General features: G+C 41.9%; 1 protein-coding gene across 1 annotated transcript in view; it reads left to right on the top strand.

Moving 5' to 3' along the window:
- Positions 1 to 20,117, top strand: part of PPEF2 (protein phosphatase with EF-hand domain 2) — a 45,270-nt gene extending 25,153 nt beyond the window's left edge. The window contains exons 11-17 of the mRNA XM_019962939.2: positions 4,595 to 4,981; positions 6,219 to 6,404; positions 8,629 to 8,771; positions 11,946 to 12,052; positions 12,991 to 13,154; positions 13,862 to 13,949; positions 16,104 to 20,117. Of these exons, the coding sequence (XP_019818498.2) occupies positions 4,595 to 4,981; positions 6,219 to 6,404; positions 8,629 to 8,771; positions 11,946 to 12,052; positions 12,991 to 13,154; positions 13,862 to 13,949; positions 16,104 to 16,357 (1,329 nt within the window). The 3' untranslated portion in view covers positions 16,358 to 20,117. The remainder of the gene's footprint in view (positions 1 to 4,594; positions 4,982 to 6,218; positions 6,405 to 8,628; positions 8,772 to 11,945; positions 12,053 to 12,990; positions 13,155 to 13,861; positions 13,950 to 16,103) is intronic.
- Positions 20,118 to 20,614: the final 497 nt, after the last annotated feature.

Genomic DNA, 20,614 nt, shown 5'->3' with positions numbered 1-20,614 from the left:
GCCATCCCTTAGTAACTGTATCTAACTGCTTTAAGAAATACTCAGCAGGCTCCTTATGCTGCCCAGGTTCCACGTCAGGACTCCAAGGCTGATTCCTTGTCTCTCATGAACAAGTCAGTCAACAGGCTTTCTGATATCTGGACAACCTAAAGCCAGGGCAGTTAGTTTTTTTCCTTTGATAACCTGGAATGCCCTACGGCATTTCCCTAGTTGAGTCTAGAGATTCATATCTCCTCCTTTAAAGTGAAAGTGTTAGTCACTCAGTCGTGTCCAACTCTTTGTGACCCCATGGACTGTAGCCCACCAGGCTCCTCTGTCCATGGGATTCTCCAGGCAAGAATACTGGAGTGGGTTGCCATTCCCTTCTCCAGGGGATCTTCCCAACCAAGGGGTTGAACCTGGGTCTCCTGCGTTGCAGGCAGATTCTTTACCGTCTGAGCCAGCAGGGAAGCCTCCTTTAAAAGAGCTTCCTAAAAGGGTTTTGCAGTGAGTGCAAAATTGGGGATCCAGATGAGGCAGAACCTGGCCATTCCTAGGAATCCCTGCAGTTTATTTATTATTTATGTATTGACTATGCTGAATGGCATGTGGGATCTTAATTCCCTGACCAGGAATCGAACTCGTGCCCCCTATAGTGGAAGTGTGGAGTTTCAACCACTGGACAGCCAGGAAAGTCCCCCTGCATTTGTCTTTTGGTAGTAGGGATGGGAATCCTGGCTAGAGCTTCCTGTCAGGGTGCAAGTCTGTACTTGTGAGTTCAAAACCCAAATATTTAGCAGAGGGCAGAAAAGTGTGACTGTTTCTTGAACACCTTATAGCCTTGTTCAACCAGAAAGTTCAGAGTCAAAACTGTGTTCTGGTCTGAGGTGCCCTTTGTCTTACTAGCAATCAGAATATCATCCACAAGCTGGATCAAGGCTGCCTCGCTTAGCTGCTGCTGCTGCTGCTAAGTCGTTTCAGTTGCGTCCGACTCTGTGCGACCCCATAGACGGCCTCATACCAGGCTCCCCCGTCCCTGGGATTCTCCAGGCAAGAACACTGGAGTGGGTTGCCATTTCCTTCTCTAACGCATGAAAGTAAAAAGTGAAAGTGAAGTCGCTCAGTCGTGTCCGACTCTTAGCGACCCCACGGACCGCAGCCTACCAGGCCCCTCCGTCCATGGGATTTTCTAGGCAAGAGTACTGGAGTGGGGTGCCATTGCCTTCTCCTCGCTTAGCTGAGGGTCCCTCAAATCTTTTGCCAGGATTTCTCCAAATATCATGGGAGTATTTTAAAATCCCTGTGGGACTACTATCCAGCGGTATTCTTGCCGAACTTCTGTATCTAGATCTTGCTATTCAAATCTAAAGATTCTTAGGATTCAAAACTCATGAGTATACAAAAAAAGGGAATCCAAGTCTAATGCAGTAAGCCAACACAAATCTCCAGAAAAAGTTCTGAGCAGAGTGTATGAGTTAGGGACTCCTGGATGAATATCTTCTACAGTTTGATTAACATCCCTTAAGTTGTGCACAAACCTATATTCATCTGGGCCTGGTGTCCAGACAGTAAAACTGAAGTATTATAAGGTGACAGCAGGGATGTATTAAATCATGTTCCAGGGTTTCCAGGGGGAATTGAATCCATTTTTCCCCCTTTTGAATGGACTCAACTTCCAGGTGGTTGCAGCAAAGAAATTTTTCCAAGGGTCCCTGTTACAGTCACCAAAAAGTTGAATCCCCAATTGCCAGTCATTAACAACTTAATCAGATACAGATGGACAAGGACAAGACAAAAATGAAACCAAACCCAGATGGGCCCCGGGCTTTTCACTTGGGTATGGAGTCAGAGCTGCCCATCAGTCTAGGTACAGGTGAATATCTTAAACAGGGTTACTCATCCAAAAGACATCTTCTCACCCCAAGATGTCTTCCAACCCCAAATCCTCCAAATCACCTCCTAGCTACAAAACTAAGCACTGAATGTTGGCTGCACCTCGCCAGGAAACCCAGGGGATCCTCCCTGGAACAGACGGACAAGGGGACTGTTTGGACTCACCCACAGGCTTTTAATACCAGCAACAGGCTGACCAACCATGGGCAGCAGGTCCATCTGGATTTATCTCCTGGCTGGTGTGCCGTATTTGTTACCGAACCAGGTTCCCTCTGCCCTAGCTTTGCAGCCAAAATGCTGAGATGCCAAAGTTTACAGCAAAGAGAGGGTTTATTCACAAGGCAGCCAAGTGAAGAGGCTGAAGAACAAATCTCGAATCCTCTTCCCTGAAGGCAGGGGGTTTGGGGTATTTATGGGAGAAAGAAGCAGGGCATCTGAGCTGTGAGAGGAGTGGTGGGGAAAGGATAAGGAAAAGCTGCAGTAATCGTGGTTCTGAGCAGGCGTAACTAGGCTACAGGCTCTGCACCTTCAAAAGGGCACTAATGGAACTCTCGAGCATGCCTGGTTGAAGGGTCAGTGGTCCCATCCAGTCTTAGTCAGCTCAGCTGGAACTAGATACAGCTGATTCCAAGTTCCCAGAAAACAACTTGGGCACACATCTTATTTAGGCCACATGCTGCTTGGAGGACATGCATGTCTTCCGTACTGACAATTAAAACAGCCTTGATTAGTGAAGGTAGGTTACAGGTGAAATGGATTTCACTAACGCTTACCCACTGTTTCAGAAACTTAGAGAAGCAGGGGGTCTAGAGTCAGCTCAGAGAAGGCAATGGCACCCCACTCCGATACTCTTGCCTGGAAAATCCCATGGACGGAGGAGCCTGATAGGCTGCAGTCCATGGGGTCACTGAGGGTCGGACACGACTGAGCCACTTCACTTTCACTTTCATGCATTGGAGAAGGAAATGGCAACCCACTCCAGTGTTCTTGCCTGGAGGATCCCAGGGACGGGGGAGCCTGGTGGGCTGCTGTCTGTGGGGTCGCACAGAGTCAGACGCAAATGAAGTGACTTAGCAGCAGTAGCAGCAGCAGAGTCAGCTGTCTAGATTCCATCCCAGTGCAGTCTTAGTATCTCTGTGCCTTGGGGTTCTTACTTGTACTGTAAGTGGGGCTTCCCAGGTGGCACAGTGGTAAAGAACCCGCCTGCCAATGCAGGACACGTGAGGCTCAGGTGGGATCCCTGGGTCAGGAAGATTCCCTAGAGAAAGAAATGGCAACCCCCTAGAGTATTCTTGCCTGGAGAATCCCACAAAGGAGCCTGGTGGGCTGCAGACTCTGTGGGATCACAGAGTCGGACATGACTGAGTGAGCCCACATACTATTAAGTGAGAATGCTATTGCATAGGGGTGTTCAGGCTAATCAATGTATTCATAAAAGGGCCCTGGATAGCACCTATTTGGAAGAGGCTTGATACATATTAACACTATTATCCTTAAGAATAAAAGTCAGGGACACCTCTTGAAGCAGATAACACATCCTTATAAAGTTACCTGAGGACCGGAAGGGGCGGGACTGGTGGACAGGCCCTGACTGTGAGGTGGCAACAGGGAGGGGAGGAGGTGGTTAGGAGTCCGGTCACATTCTGTGGACTCACACTGTCTTCGCCCAGGGCCAGAACTGCCTAGGAAGTAATTAGCACTTGTCCAGTGTTACAGAATAACCTCTGTTCTCTTCTCTTCCATCAGGATCCCTCTTCAAATGTCAGTCAGGTACTGCCGAGCCACGTCACGTGCCGGTCTTTGCTCCCGCCCGCAGTCAGTCCACACCGGGACGTGGCTTTCTTGTACTGCAGTCCTTAGATCTATTTGCAGGAAGTTCTCGCTCCTTGATTACACACACACCTGAAGCGTTTTCTTTGTGAACCAGACGTTTCTCTTGATATCCCTGTGGATGCTGTGGCACTCGGGCATGCTGGGAATGGCTGCTCTTGCCTTTTGCTGGATGCCCCAGGTCTGCGCTGTGGCCTGAACCAACTCTTTCTCAGGATCAGAATTCCTCCTGCGTGTGTTCTCTACATTGTCAGCTTGGTCCCAGGACCATGATGACTCTGAGGCAGGGAGAGGAACCACACCTGGTCCCTTTGGCAAGAAGAGCATCTTCCCGATTAGGTCCAGGTTGAAATGAGGCGCTCCTGCGCCCTCCCGGGCCCTTCCTCAGCAGGCACTTCCTGTGAATGGCCAGTCATAGCAGGTGTCAGGTTTTTCCCATTCCAGCCATCCTCAGTCAAGGCTGCGTTTCCTCCCCTTTGTGTTTGCACCTGTGGCACAAGAGAGTCAATAAGGGCTCACCTTCTGAGAGGTGGTCTGTCTAAAAATCGCTAGGTTCCTAGAAACAGGTCAGCATTTCTCCAATTATTTGTGGTGGAGGACCAGGTTTCATAAATTTTTAATTTGTCACAGACCAGTACTGTTGTAAAATATGATAAATGTGAATTGCTAGAGAAATGAAATGCAAGCCAAAAGTATAAGCCCACTGATTATGTGTTTGAATGACAGCGATATCAAATTGCGATAAAAGCTTGGAAAGGCTTAGTCTCAGTTCTGTGCTGACCTTGTCACCATCGGGACAATCCATGGGGCCCAGCTGACTTGATGCCAAAGTGCTGCTGTCAAAGGGAGAAAGTTGCACTGAAGCATCTGTATCTTTTCTGACTGCTTTTAGATTGTTTCCACCATGAGGTACAAAACAAGAAAGGAGAATAAGAAACAGGCGGAGGAGAAGGGAAACGCCAACCAGACGGGTTCTGCCGGGAGACCCTCCCCGTGGTTTCTCCCCCAAAGCCGCTCTCTGCCCTCCTCGCCCCTCCGCCCCAGCACCCACAAGGCCCACAGAGCCGGGCGCTCCTCCAGCGTCCCCTGCGGCGTCCCCCTGGACCCCAAGGAGCTCTCCCGCCGGGTGCGGCGCTCTGTTGACCTGGAGCTGGAGAGGTGCCGGCAGCAAGCGGGCTTCCCGGCGATCAAAGAAAAGGAGGAGCCCTCGTCCTCGGAGTCAGAAGTGGACTCAGATGCCGAGGAGCAGCCGCAGCCCACACCGGAGGAGTGGAGGCAGGTGGGTGTGGCCGGCGCCGCTCTCTGAAAAAAGCAAGGATTTCACAAAACCCAACCAATCTCCTCCTGGCTCTTTTCGTCCTTATTTCTCTCTCCCTGAGGTTAGAGCACCCAAATTGGTATTTGCTGGTGTGCTAAGTCGCTTCAGTCGTGTCTGACTCTTGGCAACCCTGCGGACTGGACTATATGTAGTTCGCCAGGCTCCTCTGTCTATGGGATTCTCCAGGCAAGAATACTGGAGTGGCCCTCCATGCCATGCCCTCCTCCAGGGGATCTTCCCGACCCAGGGATCCTCCAGGGGATCTTCCCGACCCAGGAATCATACCGGTATCTCTTGGGTCTCCTGTATTGGCAGGCGGGTTTCTTTACCACTAGTGCCACCTGGGAAGCCCAGTATTTGCCTAGTGACGCCTATAGTCTGGAGTTTTATAAAGATGGAAGTTGTGCCAGGTGGGCTGTATTGTCTGAGTAAGCTTGGTTTAGTGACTCAGCATCACTGTGGGGAGAAGGTAAGCCACAATTTATCAGCTGCTGTTTTATGCATAGCTGACATATGTATCAGATGACTGCTGCAGCTCAAGGCCAAAAGTATCATATCAGAAGCTTCCGTCCTCTGTGTTTGCAGGCAACTAAAACCTGTTCCGGAATCTTCAGAACTGCATCCCATGGCCACCCCAAGCTGCTAGGGGGAATGGAAAAGCTCGTATTTAGCCAGCACAGTGCCAGGCCAAATACCCCAGTCTAAGAGTTCTGTTAGCAAGGAAGAGGGAGGAGAATGGATACTGAGGAGGAAGGCACAGTGCTTGCCAAAACAGATGACTTTGGCAGTCAAATGGACTATTTCACCAGGGCAAGACTGTGGCAGGGAGACTGTAATCTAGGTGGGAGATGCTGCTGCTGGTGATCTCGTAGTTCATAGGATTACTTGAACTCGTTTTTTTCAACCATTTTTGATCTACAAAAATGGCAGCTTCTTATAGTTCATTGAATAAAGAAAAGAAAAGGAGAGAATCCAGAATTACTTAAGAGTTAAAATTAGCAGAACTTGTTGGCTGACTGGATGGAGGGTGGTGAGAAAGAGGAGGAATCGCAGGTGATTCTGAGGCTAGAAACCTCCAAGAAAGATGGTCAGTTTGGGTTACACTGAGTTATGGATCGGGACCTCAACATCCACTTAGAATTGAAACTTTAAAATACAAGTCTCTCCTTTCGCAAAACATACCTTTTTTTCTCTCCAGGTGGTGGATATACTGTGGAGTGACCCCATGGCTCAGGAGGGCTGCGGGGCCAACACCGTTCGAGGAGGCGGCTGTTACTTTGGGCCTAATGTGACAGAGCGGTTACTACAGAAGTACCACCTGCAGTTCCTGATCCGCTCACACGAGTGCAAACCTGAAGGCTATGAATTCTGCCACAGTCGCAAGGTGGGTGGGTGTTTCCTACAGCACAGGAGTAGTCCTGTTGCCCCTCCAGGGCATGGATGGGCCAAGGCCCTGGCTCCTCACAAACAGCTGAGCCTGATATTTGTTACCCACTTGATCAAAGCAACAAGGCCCTTTACTGTCATTTATCCTTGGCATTTTTAGCCTCTTTAAAACTCAAAGTTTGATTGAGGCCACCACCGACCAACACATACCCTGAAAGGAAAGTAAAGAGCAGATATAGCCCCATTTCATGGATGAAAATATGGCTGGGTATTTTCCCAGCCACCTTGCTATTCTTTGTCATACTGCCCACTGTCACAAGTCTCCAACTACACGACAGGGTCACAGGATCTCTGCACAGCACCCCAGGCAGGAATTCAGGATTGTTTGTCTTCTTAGGAGCATAATTAACATCCTGTCTAAATCTCTGGGCATCTCCAAATCCTTCAATATTTGCTGGTCTAATGCTACTAGGATGAGACTATCCCCGAGAATACTAATCCTGTAGGAGAATTACATGTTTCCATGCAGAAAACAAAGCTTGAGGTCAACTAATGTAAACAGTGTTTAACAGGAATGTTAAACAGTTGTATACATTTCTTTTTTTTTTAAAGGTTTTAAAATAACATATTTTTCTTAAAAGTTAACATGTGCATAATAGAAAACCAGAAAACACAAGAAGCAAAAAACAAAGTCATTCATAATCACAAGCAGTTTACCGTTTGACATGTCCTTCTAGGTCTCATTTGTGTATTTTCACAACTAGGCATCCATTTTAACGTAATTAAGATCATACAGTTATATATCATCCTGTTTCACACATAATGAATATTTACCATTTCAAAGTCCCAAAGCTAGGAGTGTTTTGATAACCAAGAATACACTACACCAACTCAATCTGGAAGGAAAAAAAATGTCATCTTGCCTTTCTTGGTGAAAAAAATTTCAAAGACAAAAATGGCAACAGGCCTCTAGATAAACATACTGGCAGACCTATGATTAAAATACTACATTCCCTTAATGTTCAATTATAAGTGAGACATAAAGCAAGAGAGTACACAAAGTATAATTCTTCCAAGAGGATTCATGATCTGATCTAAACTAAATAGTTGTATACATTTCTATATTGTAGAACTTCTCAGAGCCTTTAATTTCCTATATTCACTGTGAATCCCCAGGGTCCAGCATTTCCCAATGTATCAACAACAGAAACTTTTTTTCACGGGGCATCTCAGGAGGCTCAACGCTCCGCAGTAAACTCTCCTCTGAGGCTTAACGCCAGTGTTAACAGCCAATGTGCCTACTAGCTGTAATGGCCATCCCAGTTTATCAGGCCTAGCTTGCCTCTGAGTTGGACCAAATAAAGTGTTATCTATGACCACTGCTGTTTTTTATTGGGATAAAAATGTGAAGAAAACATGTTGTGGATGTCCTGTCAGAATTCAAGTTTATGACTCACAACTCCTGCCCTGCTAGCATTAGTGATTTAACATAAGTAAACTGGGCTTCCCTGATGGCTCAGACAGTAAAGAATTTGCCTGCAATGGAGGATTAAAAAAAAAAAAATATATATATATATATATATATGTATATATATAGATGGGGCTTCCCTGGTGGCTCAGTGGTAAAGAATCTGCCTGCCAATACAAGATGCCTGGGTTTGATTCCTGGGTTTTGAAGATCCCCTGGAGAAGGAAACGGCAACCCACTCTAGTATTCTTGCCTGGGAAATCCCATGGATGGAGGAGCCTGGTGGGCTGCAGTCCATGGGGTTGCAAAAGAGTCAGACATGACTTAGCAACTCAACAACAACTGCTACTGCTGCTGCTAAGTCGCTTCAGTCGTGTCCGACTCTGTGCGACCCCATAGATGGCAGCCCACCAGGCTCCCCCGTCTCTGGGATTCTCCAGGCAAGAACACTGGAGTGGGTTGCCATTTCCTTCTCCAAGGCATGAAAGTGAAAAGTGAAAGTGAAGCTGCTCAGTCATGTCTGATTCTTAGCGACCCCATGGACTGCAGCCTACCAGGCTCCTCCGTCCATGGGATTTTCCAGGCAAGAGTATCGGAGTAGGGTGCCATTACCTTCTCCGAACAACAACACAGATGAAATCAAGAAGAAACAGAAGGAATAACCACCTCCAAAATTGGGTTGGGCCCTATGGGATTGAGGGTGAACAGTTCTTCAGTGAACCTGAATGCCCGTCTCTCTTCTGTTTTGATTTAGGTGTTAACCATCTTTTCTGCCTCCAACTACTACGAAGTTGGCAGCAACAGAGGAGCCTATGTCAAACTGGGGCCAGACCTGACCCCACACATCATGCAGTTTCAAGCTAACAAGGCAACCCACACGCTTACCATGAGGCAAAGGCAAGACTTTTCAATGAATGATTTTCATAAAGAGAATTACAGTGTTTGTGGAAAATGTGAAGTGCAAATGTTGTTAAATTTATCCAGATGCTAAGTCAAAATTTAGCTATGTCAGCACTAGGACCTAGAATAGACTTTAAAACGGGGGCTCTTCTTTTCCTCCAGTATACTCTGCCTACCCATCATTAATGGAAGTGACATGTTTATTTCCTGTAGAAATTATTCTCCGTGGGTATGTCTTAGGTGAAATCTATATGATAGGCCACTAAATCATTCCAAGATCACTCTTCCTTTTTCCTTCATTCTTAAAGTGTTTGCAATACCCAGTCAACCACAGACAAACCTTCCTTCACTGTCTGGGGGTTTGGCAGATGGACTTCCATCTGCACACATTTGTTACCAATGCTTCTTTCTTCCTGGGAAGGGAGCATATAATATTATTTAAATGGCTTCTGTTGCGATAATCCTGAGTTCTAACATTAGTTGAGAGCTTACTGTTGAATATACACTAAGTGTTATTACAAAGAATTTACATATTGTTTCTCAGTGAGCTTATAAAATACAGTGTTACTAATTTCAGTTTTATAGATGAGATCATTAAGGAACAGAGGTTAAATCAGTGGTCTTGGGTCACACAGCCAGTAAGCGGTGAAAGTAAGCCCTGACCCAGACAATCTTATTTCAGAACCCACATACATAACAGCTCTACAGTGCTGCTGCCCACTGAGAAGCTGGCCCTGGAGTGTATAAGCTGCTGAAAGATACAGTTGTAATGCTGCTGAACCAGCTTATTTAATTATCAGACAAACTAAGTTAGAAATCAAAGTCAGCATAAATCTAGTGGGAAAAGAACACAAGAATATTTAGCATCTGCCCTTTGTGTGAGTGCTATAAAAGGGCATTAAGTCACTCTTGAGTTATTAAATACTCAAGAGTTATTAAACACTCAGGTTTTACACAATCAGAGCCAGCATCACTCAAAAAGAAGTATGATGTGAAAATTTAGCTCACTAAATGATAGTCAAACCCACTATGCAGCAGAATGGTCTCTGGAGCTTTATTAAAAAGTCGTTATTGGAGCCTCATCCCAGCCTTCTATAATTAGAATCTCCAGGGGGTGTGACCCCAGCACCTGGAATACCATAATTCCAAGTGATTTAGATGTTGCCACTACAAAAGGAGTCACTGTGAGGAATCCTATAAATAGTGTGTTTTAATACCATAGCTAAAGAACACTCAGCTTTTTAAAATATTCATTGATTGTATTAAAGCAAGTACAACATCCCCTAATTTACACAGAAGTCACCTAACAATTTCAACACTCTGGACCACAAATGGAGAACTGAGAAGTAAGGCAGGAAATGCCTTTGACCAACCATATGTTTCCGTGGTCATCAACTCAAGACAACATTTTTTTCCTAGGGGAACCCTCATTCAGAATCCTTTATTATTATTATTATTTAATTTTTAACTTTTTGGCTGTGCTGTGCAGCATGCAGGATCTTAGTTCCTGGACCAGGAATCAAAACCACACCCTCTGCAGTGGAAGCTCAGCGTCTTAGCTGCTGAACTACCAGAGAATCACCAGCATCCATTTACTTTTGGTTTAAATCCATGTCTCATAGCTTAGCCAGCATGGAGTCCACCTATCAAGACTGATTCCTGCCCACCCCCCACCTTGTTAGCTATGTGACTTTGGGCTAGTTACTTACACTGTAGTGGGCAGAAGAGTCGTACCTACCTCAGTGGGTGTTGGAGGATTAATCAGATGGTCCATGTAGAGCTCAATATATGCTGCTTGATGTAGGGAACAGAGAGCCTTGTGCATCGAGACAGCCTTCAAGGTCATTGCTATACGCCATCCCTGAATGATAACCATCAATGAGTATGATTTACCAGAAATAGTTTAAATGCTTTGCATTTAAAATAGTTTAAATGGTCTTAAACTTTTAGGGGCTCTCATACTTTTTTTAGCCTCTGATAAAAAGTTCTCCAGAAAAAGTACATACAATCACATACCCATGAAATTTGAGATGAATTTTTTAGGCAGCTCACACTTTTCTGAGGGTCTATGGAGATTATTATGTGAAGTACCTTAAACTTCAAGGAAGACTTTCATCAAAGATAATGAAAATGTTTTGGGTTTTTTTTTTTTTTTAGCACTTCTAAAGATAGATTATCTGGTCACCATTTATAGAATGGCTGCTTCTTCAATGAGACAGGACAGAGTTTATATTCACCTTTTATCTCTTGTAATATTCTTGTTCATTCAACTACAGATATTTCTTGAACACTTATTTTAGGCCAAGTGCCATGCCCAGCAGGACTGTGTTGACTCCATAAGTATAAGAAAACTAAATTAGTGATATTTTGTTGTTCATAAATCCTGCCATGTTTAATATAAATAATAAATATAAGGAAAACATACATGATTATGATAATAGATACCATTTGCTGAGTGCTTTCTACATGCCAGGCTTTCTTCTAGGTGCTTTACATGAATTTACTTATTTAATCTTCACAATAATCGTATGAGTTAGGTACCATTTTTGTCGCTATTTTGCAGATGGAGAAAATGAGGTACAGTATATTGGGTGGGCCCAAAAGTTTGTTTGGATTTTTCCATAACACATTATGGGACTTCTGCCCTAACCACTGTCCTACACTGGGAAGGACGGCAGCATTCCCCAGACCAGTCCTGTTTGTGCACAATAGGGAAAAGCAGGAGAGCAGTGGAAAGAAGTAAGACATGGAGCTCTTGGGAGGTTGAGATGTTAAGAAAAAGAGAGGACAGTGTAGTAAAAACCCATGACTAACAATCCTAAAGGAAATCAACTCTGAATATTCACTGAAAGGACTGATGCTGAATTAAGTTCCAATACTTTGGCCACCTGATGCAAAGAGCCAACTCGTTGGAAAATACCCTGATGCTAGGAAAGATTGGGGGCTGGAGGAGAAAGGGATGACAGAGGATGAGATGGTTGAATGGCATCACTGACTCAATGGCCATGAGTCTGAGCAAATTCCAGGAGATAGTGAAGGACAGGAAAGCCTGGCATGCTGCAGTCCATGGGGTCACAAAGAATCAGACACGACTGAGGGACTGAACTGATTTCTTCTATACTGATTCTTTTTTTTTTTTTTTTTAATGTTCCCTGTCATCTCCTGTACCAGGATTAGCAGAGTGGAGGAGTCAGCTCTGAGAGCCCTACGGGAGAAGTTATTTGCCCATTCCTCAGATATTCTTGTTGAATTTAAGAAGCATGATAAAGATGAAACTGGTAAGACTAATCAAGTAAAATATTCAGAGGAAGAAAATTGGTCAAAAAACCTGTCTCACAGTAATTAGCAAATAAATTTTGGCTTAAGGATTAAATGACCAGAAGACCTCTTTGACTACTTCCTCCATTTTATTCAACTTGATGTCCTAGCTATCTTTTCTAAATTTTTTGATTCTAAGCTTTTAACAGAATGTAAACTTGGCTAAATATAAACAAAGATGGTGAAAAGAAATGGAGTCAAGGGAAGGGTGATAAAGCCAGAACTAGGCAAAAAGCAACAGGGGACAGGTTACAAGAGTGGATCCAAGACCAAAAAGACCAATAATTCGGTTTCTCATCAGTAAGTGTGTGATCACCTGTTCTGTGTTCTATTACCCAAGCTGGAAATTTTGTCTTTTCTCAACTCAGTGGAATGTCTCATGGACTCTGACTACATGTAGCCCAGTTCAAAAAATAGTAGTAACAGTCCTAAAATCATAGCACTATCTTTTCATGTACACAGAAATAACTAATGCTATGTATACACACATATGTGTGTATGTGAGTGTATATGCATATATATGACATTATATATATACATTTATGTATATATATAATATTATTTACAAGAGTCTTGTGTGACTTCCAGGAGTATTGCCAAATAGATTTGGCAAATTAAAACAAAATACCTAATTACATTTGAATTATAGACAACAAATAGTTTTTAAATGTAGGTATATCCCATGCAATATATGGGACATACTTGTAGTCTGTAGTCTGAGAATCGGATCTACTGGGCACCCTGTACTTTATCTGGCAACCCTACTTTCCAACCAGCTCTTCCATAACCAACAAGAATAGTGACAGTACTCACCATTGCGTTACCTACAGATAGTAAGAAGAATGTCGGGATAGAAGATTTATAGGTGATGAGTCAACCAGTCAGCTCTTTCCTACAGGTCTAATCGCCCTGAGCGACTGGGCTGCAGCCGTGGAGTCCGTGCTGCACCTGGGGCTGCCCTGGCGGATGCTGAGGCCACAGCTGGTGAGCAGCTTGACGGATAACAAGCTGGCGTACAAGTCCTGGCTGGAGAACTTGGCCAAAGAAAAACTGAGCCAACAGGTAAGGGTGTAAAAATGGTTGATGAAAGCATATCGTGGACCATGAAGCCCCTTGTGGAGAACTTTGAATCAGTAACAGCCAACTATTGAGAAGCCCAAAGGGAAGATGAATGGAAACAACTGTCTGTTGAGTTCCTGTGTGTCAGACTTTGTATTAAGCAACCTATGTATGTTGCCTCACAGTTTATTCTCACAACCATCTCCAAGAGGTAGATATAATCAGCACCAACATACCCAAGAGAACACTGGGGTTAGATAATCTGCCTAGGATAACTTTGAACAGAATTTCTAAGCTATAGGACTGGAACTTAAACCCAGGTCTATCCCCCATTTAAAAAGTTATTTGTTCAGTAAATACGTACATGTAATGTATGTGAGGCCTTGGGCTATGTACTTAAAAAAAAAAAAAGCTTTATTGCGATATAATTCATGTATCATGCAGCTCATCCATTTAAAGTGTAGAGTTCAGTGGTTTTTAGTATATTTGCACTATGTGCAAACATCACCATCATGATGAATTTTATGTTTTTTCTCATGGGTAGGTGCTTCTTAAACCATCAGATTATTTAGTAGGCTGGAGGGGGTTAGAGTGGAGGGATCATAAAACTTTCAGGAGTCTTGTTGTCAGGGTTGATGGTGTGGTAACTATGTATTAAGAAAAATGTAAACATAAGAGACAGAAGGACATTGAGATTTCTTTTCTTGCAGAACATACAGTCAAGTTTGCTGGAAACACTGTATCGCAACCGATCCAACCTGGAGACCATTTTTAGGATCATAGACAGTGATCACTCAGGTAAAGGCACTCACCGTCCTGTCACTTCTGACACGTGGCAAGTATTTTACCCCCACCCTTGCATCTGTTGGAGTAAAATTAGTGGCAGTGCTAAAAACAGAAACTAGAATAGTATTTGACCCACATCAGCTGTCCCTATAAATGAAGGGTTGGGCAAAAAGAGAATGAAGACAAACTGAATGAGAACATCTTACAGGAAGAATTATATTAGTTGTAATATCCTTTATAGGTCTATCAGAGATTGCCACAAAGGAATGAAGAGTGTCTAGAATAGCAAAGCTTTGGCACTCACTCCTAAAGTATCATTTAAATTTTTAAGTAATTACAGGTTAACAAGGAGTTTACAAAAAACTGTACAAGGAAGTCTTATATACCCTCACCCTATTTCCTCATTGTTTCAAAGGCCTTTTCAAATATTATTTTTTTGAGATATAATTCATATACCATATAATTTACTCATTTACAATGTGCTTCTTTAGTATATACACAAGCTTGTGTAACTATCATCATTCTAAAGAGAAACCCATACCCATTAACAGAAACCCATACTCATTATCACTCCCCATTCCCTGTTCCTTCTCCCTGGCAATTATTAGTTTTCTTTCTGTATGCATTTGCCTATTCTGGACATTCCATATAGATAGACTCATGACACATGGCCTTTGGTGTCCAGCTTCTTTCACTTAGCATGTTTTCAAGGATCACCCATGTTGCACCATATATCAGTTTCTTTTTTTTTATACCTGGATAATATTCCATTGTATGAACATAGCACATTTTGTTTATCCATTCATCTGTTGATAGACATTTGGATTGTTTCCACTTTGGGGCTGTTATGAATAATGTTGTTAGGAACAGTCATATACAACTTTGTGTGTGAACATACGTTTCCATTTCTCTTGGATGTATTCCCAGGAGTGCAATTATTGGACCATATGGTAAAACTGTGTTTAACTTTTTGGGGAATTGCCAAACTGTTTTTCCACAGTGCCTATTCCATTTTACATTCCTGCTGACAATGTATGAGGGTTCTAATTTCTCTATATCCTCACCAACACTTGTTTTTTTCATTAAAAAATTTTTTTCATAGCCATCCTACTGGGTGTGAAATATCTCATTATGGTTTTGATTTGCATTTCCTTCATAACTAACAATGTTGAACATTTTTTCATGTGCTTATTGGAAATTTGTATATCTTCTGTGGAGAAATGTCTATTCAAATCCTTTGCCCATTTTTTAATTGGGTTATCTTTTTATTGTTGAGTTGTAAGAGTTCTTTATATATTCTGGATATTAGCCCATTATCAGATGTAAGATTTGCAAATATGTTCTCTGATTTTATGGGTTATCTCTTCACTTTTTTGGTAGTGTCTTTTGGTGTACAAAGGTTTTAATTTTTTAAAAGTCCAATTTATCCTTTTTCTTTTGCTGTTTGTATTTTTTTGGTATTGTATCTAAGAAAATGTTATGTAACTGAAGTTTCACAAAGATTTGTATCTATTCCTCCAAGAGTCTTACAGTCTTAGCTTTTACAGTGGGGTCTTTGATCTACTTGAGTTAGTTTTTGTTTGTAGTGCAAGGTGGAGTCTCACTTCATTGTTCGCATGTGGATATCCAGTTGTCCTCTACCATCTGTTGAAAAAATTATTTTTCCCCTGTTGAATGGTCTTGAAACTCTAATAAAAAATTAACTGACCATAGATGTATAGATCCATAGGCTTTTTATAAGCAGAATAAATTAGCATATGTTTGAGATGATTTAATGCAGGGTTTCTCAGCATGCCACTACTTACATTTGGGCTTGAGTAATCCTTTGTTTTGGGGCCCACCCTGTACATATTAGGATGTTTAATAACATCCCTGGCCTTTACCTATTAGATACCAGTAACACCCTACCCCCACTCCAGTCATGACCATCAAAAGTGTCTCAAAACATTTCCAATCTTCCCTATAAGGAGAGCAGCAAAATTGCTTCCAGCTAAGAACCACTAATCAAGTGATTTAGTGTGATCCTCTTGGGAGTTTAAAGTGGATGGCAGGCCTTGGATGTCTTTGTTGTAATAGTAGAGAATAGGCGTCCTTGAAAGAATATCAGAGGAAATGAGCACTGAAAACCAGACTGATTCACTAAAGTGACTTGCTCTCTCTGGTAAGGGTCCATCTCACTGGACGAGTTCAGGCATACTTGGAAGCTATTCAGCTCTCATATGAACATTGACATCACAGACGACTGCATCTGTGACCTTGCCCGGAGCATTGACTTCAACAAGGATGGCCACATTGACATCAATGAATTCCTGGAGGCCTTCCGCCTTGTGGAGCAATCCTGCTCAGGGGGTGATGTCTCAGATTGCCCACAAGTCACAAACAGTAGTAACAGGGACTGCAGCAGCCCAGGTGCACACTAAGGCCAGCTTTGTCCCCATCATCCAAGGTGCCTCAGAAGCAATGCCGAGCTCGTTGCTGGAATGTCTTTCTTATTCTCCATAAATTCATGGAACTTTATGCTGAGAATTTGCCTACCAATATGCAACAGAATCACCTGTGTATTCAAGCGAATTCTACCAAAGAACTTTTACCAATCTTTCTCAAACTTTTCCAAAAGACTGAAGAGGGAACCCTCCTAAAGATCATTCTATGAAACCACCATCACCCTGATACCAAAATCAGACAGATATCACCAAAAAAGAAAATAACAGGCCAATATCTTTGATAAATATAGATATTTGTATTTATAATGCAAAAAATTTCAACAAAATATTGTCAAACTGAATGCAACAACACACAAAAATGATCATACACCATGACCAAGTAGGATTCATCCCAAGTTCACAAGGATGGTTCAACATAAGCAAAATCAATGGAAACACCACATCAACAAAAGAAAAGACAAAACCCACATGATCATCTCAAAAGATGCAGGAAAAGCATTTCACAATTCAGTATCCACTCATGATAAAAATTGGGTTGGGGAACATATTTCAACATAATAAAAGCCATTTATGACAAACCCACAGCCAATATAATACTCAACAGTGAAAAGCTGAACACCTTCCCACTAAAACCTGGAATAAGACAAGGGTACCCACTCACCACCTCTATTGAACATCATATTGGAAGTCCGAGCAACAGCAATCAGACAATAAAAAGAAATAAATGGTATTCAAATTTATTTATTTATAAATTTATTTATTTTTTGGAAGGGGAGAGGTAAAATTGTCATTATATGCAGACAACATGATACTATATAGAGAAAACCCTAAAGATTCCACACAAATACTAGAACTGATAAATGAATCTGGCGAGGTAGCAGGATACAAGATTAACATACAGAAATCAGTTGCATTTTATACTAACAGTGAAATATCAGAAAGGGAATGTAAGAAAAAATAATACCTTTAAAATTTGCACCAAAAAACCCCAAAATTCTTAGGAATAAACCTAACCAAGGCAGTGAAAGATTTATATGCTGAGAACTATAAAACATTAATAAAGAAAATTAAAGCTGATTCAAAGAAATGGAAAGATATCTCATGCTCTTGGACTGTAAGAATTAATAGTGTTAAAATGGCAATACTGCCCAAAGCAATCTACAGATTTAATGTGATCCCTATCAAATTACCCATGACATTTTTCATAGGACTAGAACAAATAATCCTAAAAATTTATATGGAACCATAAAAGACCCAGAATTGCTAAAGCAATCCTAAAGGAAAAGAACAAAGCAAGAGATGTAATTCTCCCAGACTGCAGACAATACTACAGAGCTACCATAATCAAAACAGTGTGGAGTTGGCACAAAAACAGACACACAGATCAATGGAACAGAATAGAGACCAGAAACAAACCCACACCATCAATAGAGGAGCAAGAATATAAAATGGGAAAAAGACAATCTCTTCAATAAGTGGTGATGGGAAAGTTGGAGAATTGCATGTAAATCAATGAAGTTTGAACACACCCTCACACTATGCACAAAAATAAACTCAAAATACGTTAAAGACTTAAACCTAAGAAATGACACCATAAAACTCCTAGAAGCAATCATAGGCATTCTCCAACATAAATTGTACCAGTGTTTTCTTAGATCAGTCTCTCAAGGCAACAGAAATAAAAATGAAAATAAACAAATGGGACCTAATCAAACTTACAAGCTTTTGTACAGCAAAGGAAACCATAAACAAAATGAAAAGACACCGTATAAAATGGGAGGAAAATCTGCAAATGATATGACCCACAAAGGTTTACTTTCCAAAATATACGAACTCATAAAACTCAACAACAAAAAAACAAACCCAATCAAAAATGGGCAGAAGACCTAAACAGACACTTTTCCAACGAAGACATACAGAAGGCCAATAGGCACCTGAAAAAATGCTCAACATGGCTAACTGTTGGAGAAATGCAAATCAAAACTATAAAAGGTACCCCCTCACACCTATCAGAATGACCATCATTAAAAAGTCTACAAATAAATGCTAGAGAGTGTGTAGAGAAAAGGAACCCTCCTCCACTGTTGGTGGGAATGTAAGTTGGTGCAGCCACTATGGAAAACAGTATGGAAGTTCCTCAGTAAGCTAAAAATAGAATTACCGTATGATCCAGCAATCCTACTCCTGGGCATATATCCAGACAAAACTATAATTCAGAAAGATACATGCACCCCTATGTTCACAGGAGCCCTATTTACAATAGCCAACACATGGAAACAAAGTAAATGCCCACCAACAGACGAATCGAGAGAGAAGATGCAGGGTGTATGCACAGTGGAATACGACACCCATCAAGTCCACTCCCAGTGGAATACTACAGTCATAAAAAAGAACAAAAGAATGCCATTTGCAGCAACATGGTGGACCTAGAGATGATCACACTAAGTAAATAAGTCAGAAAGAGAAAGACAAATACCATGTGCTATCACTTATATGTAGAATCTAAATGAACCTAAAGACTGAAGTAGACTCACAGATATAGAGAACAGACTTGTGGTTGTGAAGGTTGGTAGACGGGGGACTGATGGACTGGGAATTTGGAGTTAGTAGATGCAAACTATGACATAGAGAATGGATAAACAACAAGGTCCTACTGTGTAGCACAGGGAACTATATTCAATATCCTGTAATAATCCATAAGGGAAAAGAAGAGTGAAAAGAATGTATGTATACAACCGAGTCACTCTGCTGTACTGCAGAAATGAACACAACATTGTAACTCAACTCTGCTTCAATTGAAAAAAGTATCACCTGTGTATTGGGTATGGAGGATGAGATTATTTTTAATAGGTCCCCAGCCCCATCTCAGAATTTTCACAAGGTAGCACCCAGGTGTTAAGTATTCTGAAATTCTGAGGTCTATCCTAGTTAAGAACTACTAATAATTCAACTCCTTCATTGTTTTCATTGTATACCTTTTATTTATTATTTTTATAATGTCTTATTGGTAAAGGTATAAGAAATTGTGTAATCCCCTGACCAAAACATATGTATCCTTTCCCTTATTTACTTTTTCTTGTAACTATAATGTTTATGTAACTTAATGTTCTGCTTGTTTTATAAATTCACATCTGTGTTGCTACATAGTCTTCATGATTATTTATTAAGGGCTGCATAATTTCACATAGATGTAAGTAATCTATTTAGCCATTCTCCAATTGTTAAACATGTATTTCCAGGTTTTCATTATTATAAATAACACTGGTTCAAAGCTTTATGCAATGGCTTGTTTCATAAAAATCTTTCAAATTATACATCCTCTTAGGCTAGATTCCCAGGCAAGAGATTATTTTGTCAGGTGTTGGATTAGTCTATAAGAAGGTTTACTGTAGGGCTCACATGATTATGGAAGCCAAGAAGTCCCAAAATCTTCAGTCAGCAAGCTGGAGACTTCAGAGTTGATGGTGTGGTTCCACATTGGTTCCAAAACATGGTTTTCAGCTGATGGGTACTAAAAGCCAGGACCTTCCCTCATACAAGGAAATAAATTTTGCGAACAACCTGATTTAACTTGGAAGCAGATTCTTCCAGAGGTAGTTGAACCTCCTGGTGAGAAGTCAGCCTGGTTAACACCTTGACTGCAGACTTGTAAGACCCTGAGCTGAGGACCCAGTAAAGCTGTGCCTGAATTCTTGATCCAAAGAAACTTTGAGATAATAAACGTGTGTGGTTTTAATCGACTGTTTGTGGTTAGTTTCTGAGCATAGGGAAGCAACACAGTGTGCTTCCTGGGAAACTTTTTATTTTCTTATTCCATCACTCCAGAAGAGTTTGGATTTCCATCAGTGAGTACAATCTGGTGAAGAGTTCAAATATTTTAAGTGAATACCTATGACCCATGTGTTTGCCTTGCCTGTTTCACTAACTGAGAGACCAAGCATACTAATAAATTCACATTTATATCTGACCCCCTGGTGGTTCAGAGGTTAAAGCATCTGCCTGCAATGTGGGAGACCTGGGTTCGATCCCTGGGTTGGGAAGATCCCCTGGAGAAGGAAATGGCAACCCACTCTAGTAGTCTTGCCTGGAGAATCCCATGGATGGAGGAGCCTGGTAGGCTGCAGTCCATGGGGTCACAAAGAGTCAGACACAACTGACCAACTTCACTTTCTTTATCTTGTGAAAGAGAAGGAAATGACAACCCACTCCAGTACTCTTGCCTGGAGAATCCCA

Source organism: Bos indicus, chromosome 6 (genome assembly GCF_029378745.1).
Source record: "Bos indicus isolate NIAB-ARS_2022 breed Sahiwal x Tharparkar chromosome 6, NIAB-ARS_B.indTharparkar_mat_pri_1.0, whole genome shotgun sequence".
Classification (NCBI taxonomy): domain Eukaryota; kingdom Metazoa; phylum Chordata; class Mammalia; order Artiodactyla; family Bovidae; genus Bos; species Bos indicus.
The sequence above is the reverse complement of the archived record's forward strand: the minus strand, read 5'-3'. Positions and strand labels throughout refer to the sequence as shown.